The 23,600-nt window shown below is 37.3% G+C and overlaps 3 protein-coding genes and 1 non-coding gene across 4 annotated transcripts in view; 2 read left to right on the top strand and 2 right to left on the bottom strand.

Annotated features, from left to right (window-relative positions):
- Nucleotides 1-5,454: 5,454 nt before the first annotated feature.
- On the top strand, nucleotides 5,455-6,979 carry LOC137994678 (alpha-1A adrenergic receptor-like). The gene has a single exon (XM_068840279.1). The coding sequence runs from the start codon at nucleotides 5,575-5,577 to the stop codon at nucleotides 6,553-6,555; it is 981 nt and encodes a 326-aa protein (XP_068696380.1). The 5' UTR covers nucleotides 5,455-5,574; the 3' UTR covers nucleotides 6,556-6,979.
- Nucleotides 6,980-9,169: 2,190 nt separating this feature from the next.
- LOC137994677 (zinc finger C4H2 domain-containing protein-like) lies at nucleotides 9,170-14,304 on the bottom strand. The gene is made up of 4 exons (XM_068840278.1): nucleotides 14,169-14,304; nucleotides 12,382-12,553; nucleotides 11,246-11,412; nucleotides 9,170-9,984 (listed from the first exon to the last, which is right to left on the bottom strand). The coding sequence occupies exons 1-4, from the start codon at nucleotides 14,243-14,245 to the stop codon at nucleotides 9,699-9,701; spliced, it is 702 nt and encodes a 233-aa protein (XP_068696379.1). The 5' UTR covers nucleotides 14,246-14,304; the 3' UTR covers nucleotides 9,170-9,698.
- A 397-nt stretch (nucleotides 14,305-14,701) lies between these two features.
- On the bottom strand, nucleotides 14,702-14,774 carry Trnak-uuu (transfer RNA lysine (anticodon UUU)). The gene has a single exon. It is a non-coding gene; the product is annotated as a tRNA-Lys (tRNA).
- Nucleotides 14,775-14,887: 113 nt separating this feature from the next.
- Nucleotides 14,888-23,600, top strand: part of LOC137997202 (solute carrier family 35 member F6-like) — a 26,935-nt gene continuing 18,222 nt past the window's right edge. Inside the window, exons 1-4 of the mRNA XM_068843066.1 lie at nucleotides 14,888-15,169; nucleotides 16,622-16,704; nucleotides 17,396-17,460; nucleotides 19,605-19,675. Coding sequence (XP_068699167.1) covers nucleotides 15,072-15,169; nucleotides 16,622-16,704; nucleotides 17,396-17,460; nucleotides 19,605-19,675 — 317 coding nt within the window. The 5' untranslated portion in view covers nucleotides 14,888-15,071. The remainder of the gene's footprint in view (nucleotides 15,170-16,621; nucleotides 16,705-17,395; nucleotides 17,461-19,604; nucleotides 19,676-23,600) is intronic.

Here is a 23,600-nt window from a genome sequence, read left to right as displayed (position 1 = left end):
CTTAGATAAGTCAATTAGCAATTGTTCCAGGACCTTTCCCTTCGCTTTGGGGAGTTGAAAGTCCTGGGAACGTCGTTGGTCAACAACAAAGCGGAGGGAAAGGTCCTGGGAGCGGATCAGTCATTTCATGCGCATTGACTCCCAGAAGTGATCGGTAGGTAAATTCTCTTCACAATTTCATTGAAGTTTCAGTCAGACAGGTATTGAGAATGAAGATTATTATACAGTTGTTATTATCAGCCAGGAGCCCATAAGCTCTTGTATTATCTTTAAGAGGTGTAATTTTGATATAGCACCATCTTCTCATGACCACCAAACAAAGAACTCTGTGGTATTAGTGGGAATGAAAAGATTGAGAGAACATTTCCTGGCCAAATAAAATCACCGGGAGTGTTTCTCGTGCCATTTGAAGACTGATGTCGCTGTCTGGTACGGTGACGACCAGACTTTTATTAGATCAGCTTGATTGATTGATTGAAACTTTATTCAAGTGTCTAAAAGAGCCTCCTAGCTATAGCTTAGGTTAAAAACTTATGCTAATTAGGGGACACAAAATAAATAAATAAATATGAATTAAAATAAAATATCAATATAAGCATAAATATATAAAATAATAAAATAATAAAAAATAAAATAATGGTATTTACAATATTTACAGATTTAGAATATAACTATGAATTGCGAATTACGAATTACAAAGATGACAACACTTGCATCCGTTATCCATTAATACGGGAATAACATGACTTTTTTCGGGAATATTGTTTATTTGCGCCCTTGTAGCGCGAAGCGCTCGGGCCGCAAATGACACTACAAGGGCGCAAATAAACAATATTCCCGGAAAAAGTCATGTCATTATCATTATTATCAATAAACAAGGCCAAATGATATCAAGAATGCGAGTTTTAATAATACAAGCTAAGTGAATAACGAATTCAAAGTCACTTCAAATCATCATGTAAGTGTTGATTGACGATTCGACGACTGAAAAAACTGCATTTGAAAACCGGAGTTTCGCAAATGAATGGTTTTCCCACGTCAACACTAGGCTTACTCTAATTGGTTAAAATACATCGGATGATGAAGCAAGAACCAATCAGCTGTAGGGCTTATATTGCATTAGCAGCCCGCTGTCAGTCTTTTGCGGCCCGCTGAGCGTGTGTTTTGAAGAGGCCGATTTTCTATTTGGCCGCGTATATTGATAATAATGTAATTACTGGGTTGCCTTATAAGGCAAACCCAGTCGAGGTCTTCGTTTAGTTTGTTTGTTTTCTTTTTTTTTTTTTTTTTTTTTTTTTCCGTGTCGGTAAAAGTCTTGCCGGTCACTCCCCTGGTAAGTGGTGTCTTTGTGTATAGAGCCTTCTGCGCGTATTTTCTTAGGATCGAGAGGGTGGTGGAACTGCGTAGATTTCTCTGGTGGACACAGTAGAATCATTAACTTAGCCTGCAATGGCGTCGAAAGTCATGCAACGCGAATGGCGTTTTAGTGGATCCTTAAACAAAATATACCCTTATGGAGCTCAATAATGGATAAACTAGGCATGAATCTCAAAAGCGACGAGTACTGGACTTCGACAACAATCTATCGCCCGTCGAGACGAAATCAAAGTGAGCAGTATTTACCTGAAGTACATGGTAATTTGACACAATTGAGTTTCTTGTCTTCACGCACGCAATCAAATAGGAAGAGGTTTTCGCCGCTAAGAGCAAATATGTTGTTTGTTTCAATAAACTTTTCGCTGGAAACGGATTCTGTGGAATTTTCTGCCTTTGTGAATTATAATATCATGTTGTGTATTGAATTTTCGAGCTTAAGGTTCAAATGTGATATGGGAGAAGTTTTTTAGTATTGCTCTGTAAGCAGGAAGGGTTCACAGGCCTGTCGGAAGCGTGCTTGAGTTACAACAAAATGACGCCCAAAATCAGTGAAAACTTGTGACGCAGATGAATAATAAAGTAGCTGCTATTTCCAGAATGATGGAATTACCTGGTGATAAATAACGTCGTACGCGTCTTGGAGAGTAAAATTAATTTTGACTTTGCATAAACAAGAGTTGGGCGATTGTGATCTTTGTTTTGACTTCGCTCCTTTCATTGTCAAACTTTATAACACTTGACAGAAAAAGAAACTTACAAAAACCCGGTATCTTGCCATCATTTGACACAGATGCTTCACTGTTTGGCGAGTAAACATGCCGCGGTAACTTAATCACGGCGCCCGCTTAATTCCGGCCATGTCACTTTCGATTTTGCAATTTACGTGAACGAAGCAAAAATCTCCCAAAATGTTTGTCGTTGATCGTAACTTTGTATATTCTATAGATCGTTTTCACGTGACGTCATCACCTTCCAAAATCTAAAACTAAAGATCCACCAAAGTTTTTATCCTCATCAGGCATAAGAGGCGGCATATCTACATCTGTTGACAATTTCACAGCTCAATAGCGTGCTTCGTTTGGAAACCAGAGCATTTTGAATTTCAGGATTATGTAGGTGCGTGACACAAAGCTACGATCAAGTTTGTTGAAAAATATATACTTATCTCATGATTTTGAGCCCTTTTAGAAGTTAGAGCATTAGGAAAAGTGCTTATGTAAATGCTTGTTTTTTCAGTAGTGATAATCAGTCGCCTAGATAGCCAAAGTCAGTTCCAGATGTTTACACTATTTTCCGGCCTGCGAAACATTTCGACGAATATCTGAAGTTTGGGGAAACGCAGAGGCCTAAAACTTGGACAAGTGTCTTATTTCTTTATCTGCTATAAGATAACAATTTCTTAGCGTTTTGCACTGGATAGTTTTTGATTTATTTTTTTTATTGCGTGACAGTGAAAATGATCTATATTCAAGGTTCAAAATTAATGTTGTTTTCATGTCGTAAATATTTTATTCTCGATCGACCGTCCGGGAAACTTCCTTCTGCTCTTTCTGAAAACTGTGTATCAATATTTAGTTGCTTTTTCATCAATATTTGTTTTGCATAAAGCACGCTAACAGAATCTGTACCTTGCTGAGTTCGCATTTGTTAGCGTTAATAGTATTTTCGGTCAGATGTTTCTGTTTTTTTTGAGGGGTTTATTGTTTTGGTCTCCCATCCCAACACTAACCCCGCGAAACAGGGCTTGACTTCAGTGAAGTTTAGTATTACAAAGTTTTCGGATGCTCATAGGGCACATTTGTGGTGAAAAGAAGTTGTGAGGGAACTTGAAAATTATCAACATGTCAGCCCAGAAGCCAATGTTTCTCGCTTCTCTTTTATTTGTTATTCTTCAGAGACTGGAATGCTGTATTTCAATACCACACAATTCAGTGCCTTCTGATTTTCTGTAGCACGTACCACAGGCAAGCCAGTGTATGCTTCACAGAAGCATCTAGTTATATCTATAGTAGGTATTTTCTTTTTGAAACATTTTGAGGTGTTTAATTCCCTCAATTCAGGAGATAATTTTCCCCAAAGCTTGGGCCCCAAGTGGCGAGGGAGTGCTTGCCATATTTTACCGTGTTGTGCCTGGCGGCAGAGAAATCAGACTGCCTTAAATTATGCTTGGATCTATGATTAATAAAAATGTCACTGATATATAGGGGGGTCATTGATTGTTCTTGACTTTGTACATCAAGACACAGATGTCCTGTAGTCTTCTATTCAGTAAACTAGGCAGTTTTGCTCTTTTTAGAAGTTCAGGGTAGCTAGCATTCTTCCTAAAAACAGCATGCAGGCCCCTTTCTTTCAACCGCTCCATTTTCCGAGAATCACTGACTCTGCAAAAGTGCTACGCTAGGTGGCAGCATGTAAGGTGTGGCAGTATTGCTGTTTTAAAGAGTACAAGTTTCTAAGTCTCATAAGGACGCCAATTTTCTGACTGGCTTTTTTACAAATCATGTTAATGTGCTGTGAAAAATCCAGCTCAGAATCTGTTGTGACATCTAACAATTTTAGAGAACTAGTTGTGTTAATATCATGATTGTTTAATCTGATTACTTGAGTGATGTTATCATCGTTTTCGCTGTAGCCAATATTCTTAACGTAGTGTTTGGTAGTACTATATCATAAACTCCAAAAAAAAAATAATAATAAATAGTTTCAAACCAGCAATATTGAAGTTACATGTAGTAATTCGTGACATGTATTGGAACATTAATCCCGGTTTCCCCCATCTCCTTCAATGTTCATATTTGACAACTACCAGCAGTAGCACTGGTCCCAGAGGTTTTTCTTGACCCGCGAAAAAGCCTTAAAGCGGCAAAGACGAGCTATCTCGCAGCTCAAGAAAAACTTCTGGGACCAGGGTAGCGGTAGCCCGAAAAATTCTTAAACAACATTGAATTGACTGAATTGGGGAATTGTAACACGATGATTCTACACCATTCGCTTCGTGTTCCCACTAAATGTGTCCAGTATTGAGAGTCGTTCCAGAAAAATGAAGGGGGTAGTTTCTAAAGAAACTGTGGTGCTGCATCGGTGGGGAAGTAGTATACAAAAATTTGGTTTTATTAACGGAGATGATAATGTACAGCCCCCGGACGACCACCGTACAGAGATTCCGAAAGCTTTTAGAATCTCTGAACGGTGGTCAATTTACATTTAATTTATCAACTCTGTTGATAAAACCAAATTTTCGTTCCAGAAAAAGATACGCCTTTTGCATTTATGAAGGCTTCTTATTTAAGTTAGTCATCGTATATGGAACATTTACAGACTTGCGCATTAATTTTTTACAGTTTTACCTCTCTTCACTTGCGCAAACATTCAACATTAGCTATTTACATACGTTTTGTCTGATCATATAGTTGTTGTTTATAGTCGGGCAGATTAGTTTAACCACCAAACCATGTGTTTTGCAAAACCGATGTATTGGACGAAACCGTTCGGAGGTCTCACGGCGAGAACCCAATCAAAGTTTTTTTTCTAAGAACGTTCGTTGACACTAGATTAATGGTAAGTACTGTATGGTTCTCAGTGGGTAAAAGGTCTTTTAAATTTTACTAACCAAATGGTCCACAGCTGTCAATTTTACCAGAAAGTTCTTTGATGCAAAGATTTATGTGATAAATTGACAGCTGTGGACCATTTACTAAGTAGAATTTGAAATTGCCTTCAACTTCTTAAGTGCAAAATAGCCCTCCGGCTTTAGATATATTTGAGTCACTATTCAATAGAAGCAGGTATCACATCGCTTTGCGGTCAAGTTTCCATATTTCAAGTTGAATTTTAATATATGATTAGACTAATGCTCATGGTTTTCTCAGATGAATCAAAGTTTTTTTCACAAAGTTGAGGACATGAAAATATGATTTTTCTTTCCCCCGCAGCGATTTAAATTAGGCAATATTTTACAGAAAAAGGAACTTTGTTAAGGGCCAAGAACTTTAATATGGAAATGAAAATTCACTTTAGTTTAGATAAACAACTTTTGACGGAACGAGCGTACTAATATTGCATGTAAGGCACGGGTGATTCAATTTAACCGCTTGTGTAAACTAAGCAAGAGACTAGAGCTGAAATCACTTTTTGTGTCTTCTAAATCCTGTTTTTACCATAGTTTTGAAGGATCGCAGCAAAGTCTTTTTTTGCAAAATGAACTCAACCTCTGGGATTCTTGGTAGTGAAAACCTCGCTTTGAACACTTCTAACAGCAAAGAGGTTGTCACATATTGCCAGAGTTTTTCACTGAAAACAACCGACATTGTTTTTGCTTTAGTTATTTGTAGTGTAGTTACTGTTGGTGGGTCTTTTGGCAATGTTGTCGTCGTTCTTGTCATAAGGCGAACACAGAGCCTGAAGACGATCTGTGGTGCGTTAATCTGCAATCTTGCAATGGCCGATTTACTGGTTACAGCAATACTGATGCCTCTGATTATTTTGTCTCTAGTTCGAGGTTCTGTGCCACAGTGTTCATCGACTATGTCTGGTTCAGTTTTCATAGCGATAGGGCGGTATTCGACCACAGTGTCTCTTCTGATTTTGGCCCTACTAAGCATGGATCGCTGTTGGGCGATTGCTAGTCCCTTAGGCCGCAAATTGAGAATGACTTCCTCGAAGCTCAGAAACCTCTTGGTCTTCATATGGATCGTGTCGCCAGTAATTCCCATTCTGGAAGCTTTTGGTTTTAGGTATAGCGAGTTCTTCATGCGAGTGAAAATCGCTGGAGTTTTCGTTTGCCTTTTTGCTATTGACATGTCTGGAATTGTCACAGTAATAAATGTTAAACATAAGTCATCTAAGATACGCAATCTACAGGGAAGTGAAAGGAAAAGCCAAGTATCTGCTGGCCTGGCAAAACGAGACAAACAAGTCGCCAAGACTATTGCTTTAGTAGTCTTTCTTTTTTCACTTTGCTGGGTTCCTATCTTGATCATCAGTGCAATATTTCCGGACCGTTATACGAAATTACACTTTTGGACAGGGTTTCTCAGCCTCGCTAACTCTGCGCTGAATCCCTGTATCTATTTCTATCGACAACATAATTATCGACAGGCGTTTAGAGAAATCATTCGCCCTGATACATTATCGACTGTATTAACACAATACAAAACCCAGCGTAATCAATTTCGATAGTGACCTTTTTCCCTGGCCCTTCATTGAAAAACTACTGCATTGGAAAGTCAGCAAAGGAAGCAAGAACTCTTAATTAGTTCAGTTCTTCTGGTACCCTAGCTTCACTTATCCATTATAACCGTTTGATTTGCCGTAGAAAGGCTGAACGGGGATTAAAATGCCAAGAGCTTCTGAATCAATGGACCGAGAAAATGATTTGTTGAGGATAAACTAACATTTTTCCTTTTGTTAATGGATACGAAGATTACATTGAAAGCCGATGTTAGCTGTTGGTTGCTCATTACTGATTCGGTGAATATTTATCGACGTCCTGGAAGCCGAAGAAGGATGTGGGGTTAAGTGGAGTTGCTTTTCAAAATCACCTGCTCACTAAACTCAACTTGAGGACGGTGCCTACTAATTAAGGATATTTTTCCCCCGGTGTGTGATTATGCAGGAAATGTAGATCTTAACTAGTGTTATTGAAATCCAAAAAGAAAATTGGGGGTAACCACGCATTTTTCAAAGATAATTCATGTATAATATTTGCAAAAAGCGTTAAAATACAAAGCAATGTATGACGTTCTTTCTCTAATTGAAGCTTAATTATCTCTCAAAAATGCATGGTTACCCCCAATTTTCTTTTTGGATACCAAAAATACTTCCTAAGATCTACTTTCTCCGGATAGTTTTAAACCGCGCAAAATTATCCCTGTATTAGTAAGCATCACCAATAAGAAATCCGAGTATCTGGAGATGCGCAGAACGTATGCGCAATAACAATAGTAGGCACCGTCCTTAATTACACTCTTCATTGTTTTTTAAAAGAACTTGTAATTTTGGAGCTGAGACTGAACGTTCTTTCTATTTTTTGGAGATTTGATCCGTGAAAACGTTCTTAATCTACGTAGTATAATAAGTTCGACTACCAACTGAGTTTCTTCAGTGTATCATGCCTATAGGAAAACCACATAGTATATAATATTAAGAAACGTCCCCAAGTATTTAAGTTTATCGTCCTGTTTTACATTTATTTTACACGACCCACAAAAACAAAAAACAAAAACAAGAGCAAAATAAAGACGTTCTTAACTGGCTCTAGGCCTGGGTATGTTCTTAAACGTTTGTTTGATCTCTGCCCGAACGTTCTTATAAAAGGTTCTTGCTTATAAAAGGAGTGTATCTTAATATGTTTAGACCTATCAGCACAGCAGGAACCAATGTCTTGGAGTGTATGTACAACATCCATTTCTATTTTGCACTAGCTAGTGTTTTCATAGCTTTGGGTTTTTCCTCGAAACTAGACCTTTCCAGCGCATGATAAGAATTAAACAAGAGAATACGAAAGAGAAAGAATCCCCTTTACAGGGCTCTGCTCCCATGAAAATCATTTGAAATCTATTATTACTTATGTGTCATGTTGCGTACTTGTCAAGGGCGACTCCTTGTCGGTCATAAGGAACGCGTGTCATGGGAACAACAGATAGAAATATCCTTCGCAGCATGGGCACAAAAATTTGCTCTCTTAACTCGCGTTCTCTTTCCTTAAATATTATATTATTCCCCCTGGGATAGAGAATGAACAATAGCGTGATCATAAGCTTGTGAAATAGCGCGGTCTAAGAAAATTGCTTAAGATAAGCCCAGTATGGGAGAAGTTCGAGCCTGCTTCCTATTATCTCATATTCGTGGCAGGCTCACGTGACACTCTCTGATTGGCTCGAAAATTATATGAACGCTCAGTCGGGTTTGTCAACCGGAAAGTATCGTTGGGCATACGAGAACGTCCGAATTTAAACCGCAATTTTTGTTGAATTCAGTGAAAGTGCCAATAATGTCATCGGGTAGTTTTTACGTGAACAGGTAGCCCAAGCCCCATGAAACCTGGCCAACTCGGTTTTGTATATCCGGATGGGCTTCTGAAAAAAATGTTGTCATACCAATAGCACATTGCCATGACAACACAGTAAGTAGGGGTAGTGTCACACACGCTATTTTAGTCAGACTTCAAAACACTAGAAGACAATTAAGACCAAAAAAAAAATAATGTTGCAGTTTTGTTGCCAATGACCGTTGAAGTACACTAAAGCTTTTCTTTGTTGTTGGAAGCCAAGGATGGAGAGGATGGAAATGGGATTGATAAAAGTTTGGAGACGGTGGCTTCAGAAATTCACCAAAAATTAAACACAAATAGTTACTTGTGCCATAAATATAATTCATATCTTGTCAGTGGGTTATCAGAAATGTTGTATGTGTGAGCTAAAGCAGTTAATTAGATTTTTATCCAGTTTTGACCTGAAAAAGTACACAACAGGAAATTTAGCATGAGATTGCCCCCTTAACCTGTATTCATAAGGACATCATTCGTTCTGAAGTTGCTCTCGTCCGTTGCCTCACAGTAGCAAATGCTTTCCAAGTCATCAGTACTTCAAAGAACACAATATTGAGTAGTTATCGGAAATGGGTACGTACATAAATTGGCCACCATTCGTGCACATGAACTATAACCAAAAACTAACTTCACATATCCTTTTACATTCTCTATGTACAGACAACATCAGTATGTTCCGTCACGGCAACGGGGAGACAGATTACCCGACAGCCTTCTTTACCGATACGAAGTACTTGATGTTCAGATTGTTTTTCAAACAATTTATTTTCATTTTCTGGTTTGACAACCTCTCAAAGCACCATGATTTTACATTACTAACGAATCTTCTTCAATCGTCTCACCCTTGAAAATCTCATAATAAATATACGAGGCATCTTTTAGCCGTGAGCGGGGGAAGGATTACAGTTGAAGTGAAGTGAAGTTAGGCTATTAGTCTCTCCCCACGGGGCTTTTCAGGACTAATTTACAATACTTTGTGGGGGACCTTAGCCAGACTGCTTGTTACGCAGTTTACAATTAATTTTATGGAAGTGAAAGGTGCCCCCGTCCAGATAAGGTCAGACCACAACACCGGGGACTACGTCCCCTACTCTTATCGAACAGTGAGTGGGTTCCTTAACGTCCCATACTATTAATTCAAAGAGAATCATATAAGGATATAAGCCGGGGCTTTTTGGGCAAAACAGTTGAAAGAAGAATAAGAAAAAAAGGAGTTATCATTTTCTTTTTCCAAGGCAGGGGATATCGTGACCCACAAAAGCTGACAACCAAGTTAATCTTCGTGCTTTCTTTTGGTCTTCTTGGGGTGCCTTGAACGACTTTTGGCCTTACACAGTGGACAAATAGGAGCATTCCGATGAATCTGTTGATGACATGACAAACATGCCTTCATGGGTGGTGGTTGCTGTTGTCGAAAGTGCCTCTCTCCCTGGGGACCTCGTTTGTTGACAAGCTGTTGGGCTGCCGCTGCTGCTGCTGCTAACTGCGACGCTACGGGAGGAGGAGGAGGGGGTTCCTGTGGCTCCGGCTTCCAACCAGGTGGAGCACGTTCAAGAAACCTGTAAATAAGAGAAACCGTTAGCGTGCCGATAGCCACACAACCATTTCTTGAAGAAACACCCTGCACGACGCTACCATCCAGAAAGTCACTTTGCAACTAAAACAACAGCCTCAGGATGTGGTCGGTTAATTAGCCGGGGTCGGTTAGCCCTGGGGTTGAAGCCCGGCCGGGCCCCGGGTTAATTAACCCTTCATGGATACCTGAGAAGTTTACTCTTCTACTTCATGATCACATACATAAGAGTGCCATCGTTACAATATCACCGACAGGGGACTCCTACGGGTTTGTGGGTGCTAAGGAAATGTTTTGGTTTTTGTGCTTTTTGCACTATGTGCTTGACTAAACCATTGCGTTAGAGAATCCTATAGAAAACTTGTAATCGTTGTGTTCTAAATTCAAAACCACCATGAACAAGGACAACAACGAATTTGGTATGTTAAGGGTATGTGCAGTGGTGGGAGCACATAATCTCAATTCCGCGAAATTTAGTACTGCGCTAAATATAACCCGCGCGAAAAGGTTAGTGTAATACGAGACACTAGTTATTAGAAATGGAAACCAATCGTTTTATTCATGCGTACACATATGATGTCTTAAGTTAAAGTGTTCTTATAACGTTAAAAAGCACAAAAATGTCTTCTTCATCATCATCCTGAGCAATTTCTGTCGGGATTCTTTCAGGCTCCAAGTAATATTCTGCCAGAAATGCCCGCATTTTGCTGTAAATTTAAAGCTGCGCGAATAAGTCCTCTATAATTTGCGCGAAACTGAATCGCGCAAATATAAAACTGATCGAAGATGAGCACGTGTGAGAGTTTTTTCATCAACTGCTCAATCAGTTGTTCTCTTGTCCAACATATTCTCCGGTGTTTAGCAAAACAGACCACAAAAAATAAACAAGGAAGGATTACGTTTTTGCAAACGTTGGCCGTGAAGCACTTATTATTTGAACAGACTTAACTGCATGATTAGAGTGTAATGTGAAGTGCTAAGTATCAACCCCATATGAACCATGCATGTGAGCGTTAGCCCTACTGATGGGAATGGGCCCACACAAGGACAGAGAAAAACTCTGACCAGGGTGGGAATTAAACCTACGAACTTCGGGTTAGATCACCGCTGCTCTACTGACTGAGCTACATGAATATCACACATCCACTAAGAGAACAATAAGTTATTAATCGTACATGCAGCATAAGTCAGTGGCAGCCTGTTTTTACAGATAAAGCTATTGCTAGCTTCTACTGTTACAGACTTACTCGGCAAGACTTGTTTCTTCATCAAGATTGGCAACTTTGTCAAGACCCAATGATCCTCTCATCTTGTCAATATCCCTTTTTAGGGGTTTATATTCATCGTGTAACCTTCTAAGTGTCTCCAGGCCTCGTTCTCTCTCAGCCTCAGACTGCTTGATTGTATTTTCCATCTGATGGAATACAATCATGAACATTGGCTTTTCATTAGTGAGATAAACCCCTTCATGTGTCTCAATCACTTTATTTTAAAAAAAGTAAAATTGTTACCCTTGGCTGAACACAAATGATAAGCTTTGTGCTTGAAATAATAAATGTCCAGGCCTTTCATGTATATACAGAATGATCGATTTTCTTGAATAATTTTCATGATTGCTACCAGAAAGAATAGCTTCAATGATGTCTTCAGGCAAAAATGTGCAAGTGGTCGTTTCATTCTTATATGGTTGACTGGGTATCAGTTCTTAAAAAAATCACCTTTGCTGACTCAACTGTATTATCCAGGAGCAATCCTGCTATCAGTTTATACTGCAAAATAAGCTTGCTAGAGGCTATTTTTTGTCATTTCAAGTAAAAGTTGCTCTTCAGTTATTGTCAAACACAAAGGAGCATTGTAAAAAGGGTGATCACTTCGTTAGCAACCACACAAGATAAATTTGTTGATCAACCAGAACAAATGCAGAACTGTACAGTAAATTTGCAATAAAACACTAAGGCCCTAATAGCACACAGTCTTGTTCAGTTTTAAATATTCTTTCTTCGTCTTAAATATTTTTAAGACCTCATTCACTTCAATCATGCTGTAAGACAGCCGTTTGTGTCTCGTCAAGTGAAAGGTCCAGAGCGAGGGTGAAAACGAAGAGTGAGAGTGGTGAGACATGCTTTCTCTTACAGTTTTTTCACTCACCTCACATGGCCAATGGGCATGATTTAATAAGACAACTGATTGTGAGGCTTGCATGCAGCGCACGTGAGAATTTGTATCTTCAGTTGAAAAAAACGAACATAAAAACCAACTGTTTTGTAGTCTACTTCAATTGCAATGAAAATATCTTTTAAGAGTGACTGTTTTAAAAGAAAAGCATAGAGTTTACTAACAAATCTACTCACAGCTATCCAACGATTAAGGTGATTCTACTTACTAAATTGATGTCAGCATGAATGAGCCTTAACTCTTCCACATGTGCCATTTTCTCATGAAGCAGGGCTTCCATTTCAGCTTTATAGTCTTTTAACAGTTTGCCTTCCTTCTCTGCCACATCTAACTCTTGGATAAGCTGGGATTTCAACTTGTCTAACTGAGAGGTCTTGACCCTAACAAGTTACCAAATGAATTTGAGGACCTCACATAAAGATTCAAGCAGAAGGATAAATACATTACATGTACATAAACAGGTAGATGTTGAGCAATCATAAACTGACTGGTTGTATCAAGCACTGTTGTGCTATGACTCGATTTGCTAAAGGAAAATATATACTTCTAAATCAGGAGCTACATAATGAAAACAGCAATTCCAATGAAAGAAAATAACTCTTCACAATATAACTTGGTGCAATCATGAGTATAATTTTGCAATTCACTGTTCACATTGTTGTCAAAACTCTGTATTTTGAGCAATTCACATTTTGTTTGGCTGTGTGAGGCAAGGAAATGTAATACATTGCATGGTACACATGCATCACAATAATTATTTTCTCCCATTTAACCAATAGTATTGAATTTCTTGTAGGAATTGATAGCTGTTGCATCTACAATCTGAATGAAATGCAAGTTCTTAATTAAAATTAATTAAAAGTTCAAACATTATTCTTGAAACTCTTGCTACCATTTTATCAGTCATCTTCTGTTAGTTCTTCTGTGTCAACTAGTATTAAGCTAGTTTAAGTAAACTATGTAACTTTATTTAACCCACGTATTGTAAATGAGCAGAAAGCTTGTTTAAATGCAAATGTGGAGTATTATATTAAAGAAATGAAAGACAATCTATTTACAAAATTTGAAACAAATTAAAGATATGAAGGGCGAGTTATTTACATAAAATACATGCAGTTACAATTGTTTGATGAAAGCATCATTCGTTTGAGGTTTTTTTCCTAAAAATTGAGAGTGATTCCGAAGTGTACAAAGAAGGTGAAATGAATTGAAGTCAAAAGGAACCTGCAAATCCAGATATGAAAGCAGCAAATTACTCTGTTTTGTGGGGATATACCTTTGAAATGCTTATCCTTTGTTGATGACATCATTGCCAAAAGGGTTGCATCACAGAAGTGTCAGATTAGAAAACAATAATACCAATTTTTTTTCAACAAAATGAAAAAAAAGAGCCGGTAGCATCTTTAATTTATTTTTTGAGGTTTCTCCTTTTCATGAAATTAATATAATAGTAATCAATGACTTTAAAAATATTAGGTACATTGTTTCCTTCGAATACAATTTGCATAATTCCCCCAACAAAAAAGAGCATATGGCTGTCTCCTTTTTATACAGTTCACAAAATGCATTGAACATCGCTACAAAGATCGCAATTTTGAATCTTTATGTATATATGCATGGCTAAGGAATAAGACAGACTAAGTGCTTGTAGTTGCTTGAAATATTTACTGATAACACTAGCTAGCCAAAGCTTTTAATTTAATTTTTTTCTTTTAGTTATTCAAACTGATCTTCAGTCATAAATTGGGAATACAAGAGTAAACTTATAAGTTATTTACGAATAAAAAAATCGGCCGATCTTTTTTTCGAATTTCTAATACCAAGCCAATCATGAAAACTTCGTTCACTTCCTTTCATAAAAATGAATGCAATTTTTGATACGTATAAGCGTATCAAACAATGAATTCCATGCAGAACGTCGAAAGCCAAATGAATTAAAGCTTAAATTCGCCAATTGTGCAATTCAGAAACGTTTAACAAAAGTTATTTCGGTACCTTATATCTCTAATTGTCTCAAGTTTCCTCATATATTCGTCTTCCTCGGCGTCTCTTGTTGAAGGACTAGAAGCCATGATGCTCTTCTCATCAATGGCGGTGTTGGCGATGTCTTCCCATAACCAGCGGGACAAATTTGCCTGTTTGTGATTGGTCAGTGATCCAAGAACAACCAATAATCTTCCATGTCCGCTTTTTGCTAATTGCCTTTATCAGCTGTTCCAAGAGTTTGCCGGATGAGAGGAAATTGGCAGTCTAAAATATAGTTGATGATCCTTGAACCATACTTGCGCTGCCTTGTAGTGACTGTAGTGAAATACCCCAGAAATGTTATAGGTTTTTGTCCACAAATAAGAATGCCAAAAATTAATAATACTATAAAGCATTTCAGTGGAGGATTTTACTGCTTAAAAGTAGTACGCAATATTAGAAAAAATATATTTTTTAAGAGAATAAGAGTCTTCGTTAGATCACCGTTGTAGACTAAAGAAAAAAAATAAAATAAAAAAATAAGTATGGTCAAAACTGAAAGTCGCCCGATATGGGACTTGAACCCATGACCCTCAGATTAAAAGTCTGATGCTCTACCGACTGAGCTAACCGGGCTCCTACGCTGTTGCAGGCTGATTTTTTTTAATTTGATTAATACACAGTCTTGGTCATAGCTGCAACGGATGAGTCGGTATGTCTGCTGGCCATTGCACTCACTTTACTGGGGGACAGCCATTCGCCTCAAACATAAAAACTACAATTTTTATGTCTCGTTCACTCTGCCGTGTAAAATTAGCTTAGGCCGGCTGATTTATACTGCTGCCTGATTGATTGATCATAACGGAACCCCACCCCACCGTATGTAAGGATATTATTTTGAGCTCTTTTCCAGCTCCAGCTTGCTTCTTAAAGATGGCTACCTTGACCAGCAGGCAGATATTACTAGCGATTGGAATGCTTTTTACAGGATCCATAAACACACTATCAAAGAAGGCACAGAATGACTGTTCGTGAGTAGATGGATGCATTTCGCCTTTTGCGAGTTTTTTTTTTTGCGTGGCAATACGCGACGGCTACAGGTCATCTGACTCCACTCCAGCAGCCAACAACTTGAAATTTTATTGACGATCCTGAAATTAATGCTTGTCTTCCAAGTAGCTTGAGTGTTTATGATCTCTTTTGCTCTAACGCAAAATATCATGTATGATGACTTGAAGAAAATACTGAACCCTCAACCAGTCACTTGAACCCTTCACTATGGCGCGCCTTTCCTGTCACTATTCAAACAGCTTTTAATATAAACTAGTGCCTCTATTACAACGTGCCGTGATTTTTATTTTCTTTATTCTGTACGTTTTTTTAAATTTTGCTTTGATATATTCTACATCTCTTCCCATTAATTTAATTATAAGTGTTAAGCGCATTAATTCCTTTTTTGTTTTCTTTATTTCATATGCATTCTATATGTATCACGTCAGGTACTACCCCAAGCTCAGTGTGAGCATGGCCTAAAAAATAAAAGGATTTGTATGGGAATCCCGATAAGGGATGGACCATTAGAAAAGTGATGGCGGGTGGGGTGGGGAAAATACAAAAAAAAAATCATACAAGGGATAGTGACTGTAAAAAAAATATCATGCAGAAGAGAAGTGACAAAAAAAATTTCCTGCAGCCGAGAATTACACTGCAGCCAAGAATTTCCGGGCAGCAACTTTATACTGCAGTCTTATTGGTCCTGGTGGAGTCCCCATTACCCTGATTATCTCTACAATTCGGAAAACGGACATCTTTCTCTTTCCAGGCTGAAATGTTTTTTCCAGTTAAATATTAACCAAAAAAGTATACCTAGTGTTGTACCAATATATCAGGGACTTTCCAAGGGTAGATTGTGCAAGGAATACCTCGGAAGAAAAGTCAACATTTTGCCAGGGGTTAATTTGTGCTTAAATATCCTACGAAAACTAAGACTAGGATCTTAGTTTTGGTACTATGGAAACTAAGACCCCATGTGTAAAGAGTGGAAATTACAGGAAAGTATACACAATGCCATGGCATGCTTGAATGTTGTGTTACAGAAACAACAACAGTGACATTCGTTGAAGCTTACTCATTGGCACGGAAACTAAAGATAAGGTCTTTCGAATAATGAGAAACTCAGTCTGTTAACCCTTCGGTTGTAGCCACTAAAAACGTGGTACGCGAATTATTTTCTCAGTACACATTTGACATTCTTACCAATTTCATCACACTCTTTCTATTTCTGGCATCTATTTTGTACTATGACCATTTTTTTGTGATTGACAAGAACATGTGACATGGTCAATGCGAAAGAGCCTAAAGCACTGGTCCATTTGGGTAGTCCATTGGGGTAGTCCATGGAGTGAGGGTCAGTGTTTTGCCCACCACCATTGCACACTGCCCTGGTCCAACTAATTGTGCACTTACATTGTTAATTTTGCAAGATCCAAAGGACTTAAGGATGAACATGGGCATGAGGTTCACAAGTTTGACCACCCATGGTTTCAAACAGGCCTTATGTTTATTGGTAAGCTCTGCTTGATGCGTTCATTTGTTTGTTTTGTAGTTTAGTTCTTTGCATTTTGTATCATTTTGTGGTTTTAATATTTACAATGACTGTGTGTGCAGCCTCTTTAATTTGTGATTGACTGCATGACTTATTACGGACCTCAAAATGTCACCTCAATGTAGAACTTTGCTCCTAGGTACAAGTCATTCGCGATTATTCCATCTCGTTCACGTCATACATTGTGGGCGAAGTATTCTACAAATAAATTGGTAGGAGCGGTTTCAGACTGAAAATAGAGAATGAAAGATTCTCTGTTACATGCTTATGTTGTTGTCAATACCTAAAATTGTGCGTGATTTCACATTGTCGTGATGCAGAGAACTGCAAAAGTATGAGCTAAGATTTGTGCCGCACATGTAGCACGATTATTTGTGCTCTTTTAACCAATGATATCATTGTTTTGTGGCGTTTCCGTCGATGTCATCGTCCCAGATCTTAAGCTCCCTATGGAACAGTTGATGGATGGATAGACTGACCTGAATCAATCAAGCAATCAATGAGATGGCGATCGAGTTAGTCATTCTAATGACTCTCATGAAGTTGATTTACCATGTTTTGTCAGAAACAAAAGAAGCAACCCTCGCAGCACCTGCATGCACCTATGATTATAGTTGTCTTTAATTTTTTTACTTTGATGCTTTTTCATCAGGTGAGACAATGTGTTTGATTGGCCTTTACTTTTACAGACGAAAAGAGAGACAAAGATTAAGACAGGTTGGAAGAATTTGGAGTGAAAATGAAACCTTTCCCTGCCAAGTGATGCCTGATTGAGGAGTAAATTAACCCCAGCAGAAACATTTTAGGGGATCTCTAAAGATCTTTTGAAGGTCTCCATAAAGATATTATTTCAAGGATTGATCTTACTCAAGATAGATCCTAGCCGAGATTCCTCCAGGGCCCGTTTCTCAAAAGTCTTTAAATGCCATTTGTGAAACTGTCAACCGCTTGTTTTGGAAAGCTGATCTTTTAACATGTTTTCAAGGTAACAAAAAGACAAATGACTGTGAAGTTTGACGATTTTAATAAGTCATCTCCGTTCTTGAGATACAAAGGGAATTGTGACACCCAAAAATGGCCCATAAAGTTTTATTGGACTTTCGAGAAATGGGCTCCTGGATCCTTTCAAAGATGCTCTAGCTATTAAAGATCTTTGAAGATCTTCCACTTTCTTGCCCAAAATCCCTAAAGATCCTTGCCATCTGCAGATCCTCTTTAAAGCATTGATAAGAAGCCTCAAGATCTTGTCAAGGAATTAAATTACCGTTAGACAGCTCATTCAGTCTTATCAGGGTCATTTAAAGATGTTTCTTTGAAAACCTTCCATGATGATTAATTAAAAATCCTGTTTCAAACAAGGAACACTTGAGTTGATTTAAATACTCTGCACTAGATAATCTGTCTGTGTAACTGCAAAAGCGAATATTAAAACATCAAAGTCATGAGGAAGAAAGCGTTTTCATGGTTTTTTTATATTTTGTGCACTATTTATACAGTATCTGTATTATATTATTATTATTATTATTATTATTATTATTATTATTATTATTATTATTATTATTATTATTATTATTATTATTAGCCTTAGTTACATGTACACGTATGACAGTACTCATTTCTCGTTGTTTCACTGAAATTGAATTTTGCCAGGAGTAAAAAAAAAAAATTGAATCTTTATGCACAATATGGGTAATGACTTGACATATTTTCCATGATGAGCACACGTTGGATTTGAGATGGTAAATAGCCAATGAGGTGTGTAGCGCTGAGTTGGCTAATGATATCCAACAAGTGCGAATGGAATGAATTTTGTTATTAAATTCCTTAAACTCCAAAAGTTTGTAAGTACGAAATATTTGCAAAAAAAGCGAGAAAATCTGAGTGAAATGGAAAAAACTTGATGAAGACACGGCGTTGTGTAAAACTGGGTGGTCAGACAGATGCAGGCTCATCACAAAAACATTTCTTAATACCTTTTCATGTACTTCTAAACATCAAAATTGATCCAAACTTCCCACAAAAAGATTTTTTTTTGCTTTCTTCAGAGAAACTTCGCTTTCCAGCGAAAAAAATTTTAGCTTAGCAGCGGAATAGCGCTTGCAATTATTTGCCATATAGGCCTGGGTCAAACTGATAACCGAGATTTAGTGAACCAATCAGAGCACGAGAAATGCATTCACCGAGGTTGAAAATTTAATAATAATTTTTATAGGTATAATAGTGCATTCAACGAGACTTGTGAAATTGTAATAATCATGCAGAAAGATTGATAAATAAAAATTATGTAATTATCAGTTTAATATAATAATGCGAATATCAGTTCAACCTCTGAAAGTCCCTTTAGAATCAATGATATTGTACGTGCTGGCGTGGCATGCACCCAAGCCAATTGGCTAGCTGGGCAGAACCTTCCCAGATGTTTGCATGTAGGTTACTTGTATGTGTAGAAGTGGGCCACTTTAATTTAAAGTGATTCTGAAAGATGGTTACAGGTACATGAATTTATATATTATTGTAGTCTCCATTCAATTTAACATTCAGTCGAGTGCTACCACTAGATTCCATGTTGCAGTGTAAATTAATATTAGATCACAGAACTGATGAAGTCAAAATGCATAGTTTATGAAAAGCACTTCAGATCTACTGTATTACTGGATCTCAATGAATTTAAGTTGCTGTCTTTTGTGTAATACTTCATTATTATCCAACTGTTTGTCTTTTCACTCGCCCTAGCGGGCTCATCAAAATACAACACAACTTGTAAAAATATTCGGCGATGCTTTACACACCAAAGCATCTAATAAGATGTATTTATTTAATAATATTATTATCAATTGTTTTTAATTCTTTTGACTTTCAAGAGCTTTATGGAGAGCATCAACCATGACAGTGATGAACATACTTCTAGAGAATCTTCAACAGAACAGCCAAGGTACATTTATGATTATTTAAATTGATTATTATAAAATGTCAAAATTAATTGAGCATTTGATCTGTGAGATATGTCTAGAAATGCCCCTAATTAAATGTACACAGATTTCAATCACAAATTGTCATGATCAAGTGTCCCTGGCCATTGCTCTTTTCCCCAACTTCAACTGTCATCATCCATGTCGTGGAATAGTCATACAAGTTTCAAGTTTCAAGTTTATTTTCAAAAATTACAGATAAATTTTACAATGAACACTGCACATATATAGCAATGCTAATCGAGGCGTGCAGTATGTGTAATCTGGAAACAATATTAAGATCCACAAAATAAAACCTCACAATGGCTTATTCCAGAAAAAATCCACACCCCCCCGACGGATGGGGTCGTTTTTTAACCCCCCCTCTCACCTGGATTTCCTGAAGCCCAAGACCCCCCCTCCTGTCTGGATTTCCAAGACAAATGACCCCCCCTCCTGCCTGGATTTCCGGGGAAAAAATATTAGGCTTAAATTTAAGTTATTTTTAATAGAAAATAAGCACAATCACTTATAGAAGATGTTCTTTTTTAATTTCTAAAGCTTTGGCTAAATTATATAAAAATTCTGTTGTGTGGAACTAGGAAAAGAAAGGGGCGAAAATGCTAAAACGCGAATGAGTGTTTATACATTGTTAGCTCATAAAAATCAATTTCCCTTGTTCTTTCTTTGCGCTAAATATGGTCCAAAAGTAAATACAATAATTAGTAGAGAACATGACAAACGAGTTCAAAAGTCATTCCTTTTGGAGACATGCGTCAGTCTCGTCCACTCAAGATCGAGAACTTTTAAACAAACATGATCAAAATCTTTTGAAAAACGATTCTAAACTTGTTTATCGTTCAAATTCTTTTATATCTTAAAGACTGGATAATTTGAGTCACATATCCTACCTTCAAGAGCCTGTAGTTCTAATCTGCAGTGGAAGGAAAGTTCAAACTCGTGTAAACCTTGGTACAAAGACGCTAGAATTTAACGTTCCTCCTTTTACGACTAAGAGGGGAATCCGGCTGAAGTTTTAAAAAACTGAGGAGCAGGCAGACTAGGCTGATAATAGTAGACCTAGATGAAAAACTAAAACAAACCCTAAAGAATAGAAAGTAAATCAATTGCTTACTTTCTTTACTAGTATGATCATTACACGAAACAACGGTGGCGCGCTGGGTCCCGGAACGAGTAAACACGTGTCAGGCGTTTCAAACTCTTCGTTGCAATATTGTTGCGACGCCTCTTTCTTTAGTATCTTGTTCGCGTTTTCTGCTATAAAACGACTTGCGAATGAACTTAGATTATCATTTATGTCAGGTGAGAAATATTTGAACAAAATATTTCTACTATTTTCAGGGTCTGAGAGCGCTAAACTGTCGCCGAACTAAACCTTCGAATCGCGTGAACTATCGGTTCAGATGACCCCTGCAGAAGACTTTTCGAGTTCAACCCCCCCTCCCGCCTGGATTTCCAGGGTCCTTGACCCCCCCTCCTGCGAGAATTTCCAGAATCCCATCCGTCGGGGGGGTGTGGATTTTTTCTGGAACAACCCAATTACACATTGAGCCTGCCCACACGAAATTTTGGGTATGTTTCTGGTTTGTCTGAGGTATGTCTGAGGTATGTTCTGTGTGGCTCTAGTATGTTTTAGGTATGTCTTTTTTCAAAACATACCTAAAACATACATTAAAAACATACCAAAAAAGTACTTACTTTTTTAAAGGGGCATTACATACCAAAAACATATCTTAGTGACATATTATAAAAGTAGGTAAGTTGTTAAGAGAGAAATGACCTACTGAAAACATACCTTACAGACATACCAAAAAGGTAGCTACATATCTTAAAGCAAAATCGAAATATATAATGCAGCTACCTTCTTGTATGTTTTCAGTATGTCATTTCTCTCAGGACAACCAAAAACGTGGCTTGTAAGCTCTGGGAGAAATGACATACCAAAAACACATCTTTCCAAGATATCACAAAAGTAGCTCAAATCGTACGGAGAAATGACATACCAAAAAAGTAGTTCAAAATCGATCTTTAATAATAATTTATACCAAAACCAAAGCTTCAAGAGGTACCAAAATTAATTGAAAAAATGAGCTTAACTTCAACGTTAAATATAACAAGATTTGGTCTTATTCAAAGTCTGAATGTTAATGTGATATTTGTCGAGTTAAAACTTAAACACTGTTTTAATATTTCTCACTTTACATAGCTTAAGCAGTGTCCTTTAAAGGGGCCAAACATTGACCATAAAATCACTCTTGACACGGATAAATGAAAATGAAAGCTTTTATTCTGGTCATTCTATAGACTGTGACAAATATCATCAACGGATTACCTTATTATAAAATGTTTGATGAGCTGATGATCGGCCTCATTTCAAAGGAACATGAAGCATAACTCTTGAGAATTACACACTCGAAGTCAGCAATTTATCCTGTCAACGATCACCTGTATCTTTCCACATTTGTTTGAGTATGAATTCGCTCGGAATCTTCTTTACTTTCCTTCAATGTATCATGAATCCGACGATAGTAAAAACCTCGATTCCGCCATCTTGGATAACACGTGAGAGACCAGACTGGAAACTAGTGAGCCATGTTCGTTTTGGTCAGCAGTCACCAGTGCAAGCTCAGATTTCGGCGGTTTCGGCGGTTTTATTCAAACGTATGTATCAACGATCAAAAATTCATGGTGATTTTTAGTTAGTTTTACTCTTTGAATGCTGATCCAAGGCGAGAACAACAACTCAAGTAAAAAGGTAAGCGTTAACTATAAGGGAATAATTTGATTTCATGCCTTATTCTCATCAAAATGGCGATTTTAAATATACTTAGAACACCAAGTCAAGTCAATTTTTCGGGCAAGGATATTAAAATGCTATAGCCCAGTAAAAATTGGTAAACCCTTAATCAACAAGAAAAATGAAGTTTTAGATCAAATTGGTGAAGTAAATGATTTGGTATAAAAGTGGTCAAATGGCGAATTACATGCATACGATTGACAAATGATTCGTTCTCGAAAATGCTGTCACCTTTCAATGCCGAATTAGTGTCTGAGAAAACGGTTGATGTTTCTAAGTAAAGGGAGCCAAATTTATGAGTCTACTCTTCACACACTTAAATTGTAATAAACTGATACGTTCACTGATTCAGAGGAATCAGGTCTTGGATCATTGAAGTATATATAACATATGTTTATTTATTTATTTATTTTAGTTGCCATCAAAGAGTAAGAGACGCTTCCTGAAGAAGTTCTTTGATGGAACGTACAGTACAGCAGGGAAAAATGCAAGCTTAGCAGCGAATTCTGTGTCCCGGACGTTTATGGTTTGATGTATTAGAGAATTACTTTTTGCAGACTTGTCATAGTTTTCTGGTTTACCTAAAATCTTTAAAAGCCTTTTTTGTATTTAAATTTAAAACAATCTTGAACCCAATCCAAAGATTGTGATCTGAATTAAATGTTCAGGTACATACAATAAAAGATGTAACTAATTTGAAATTTGTATTCTATTTTTTTTGTCAGTGAGCCATGATGGCAACTGTAAGGTTGACAATTGATGTTTTTTTGTAGTGTCCAGCACATTTCTGATTTGCTAGAATATTATTTTACAGGAGCAAGATACATTATAACCTTGTTCCGTGTGTTCCACATGTGCACAGTTATTTAAAGCTAATTCTTCTTGATTTTCCTGACCTTGTTCAAGAAAGTTCCAGCTATATATAGTAATGGAGGATAAAAATAATAAATTTAAAGTAATAGACCATTTTTCATTTAACTTAAAAAGTTATATTTTTACTTCACCTTAGTCTGAAGATTACAAAGACAAATTATACAAGTTGACTTCCCGTTCATTAATATACCTGTATCCAGTATTTAATTATAGCATAT

Source organism: Montipora foliosa, chromosome 3 (genome assembly GCF_036669935.1).
Source record: "Montipora foliosa isolate CH-2021 chromosome 3, ASM3666993v2, whole genome shotgun sequence".
In the NCBI taxonomy this organism is placed as follows: domain Eukaryota; kingdom Metazoa; phylum Cnidaria; class Anthozoa; order Scleractinia; family Acroporidae; genus Montipora; species Montipora foliosa.
The sequence above is the reverse complement of the archived record's forward strand: the minus strand, read 5'-3'. Positions and strand labels throughout refer to the sequence as shown.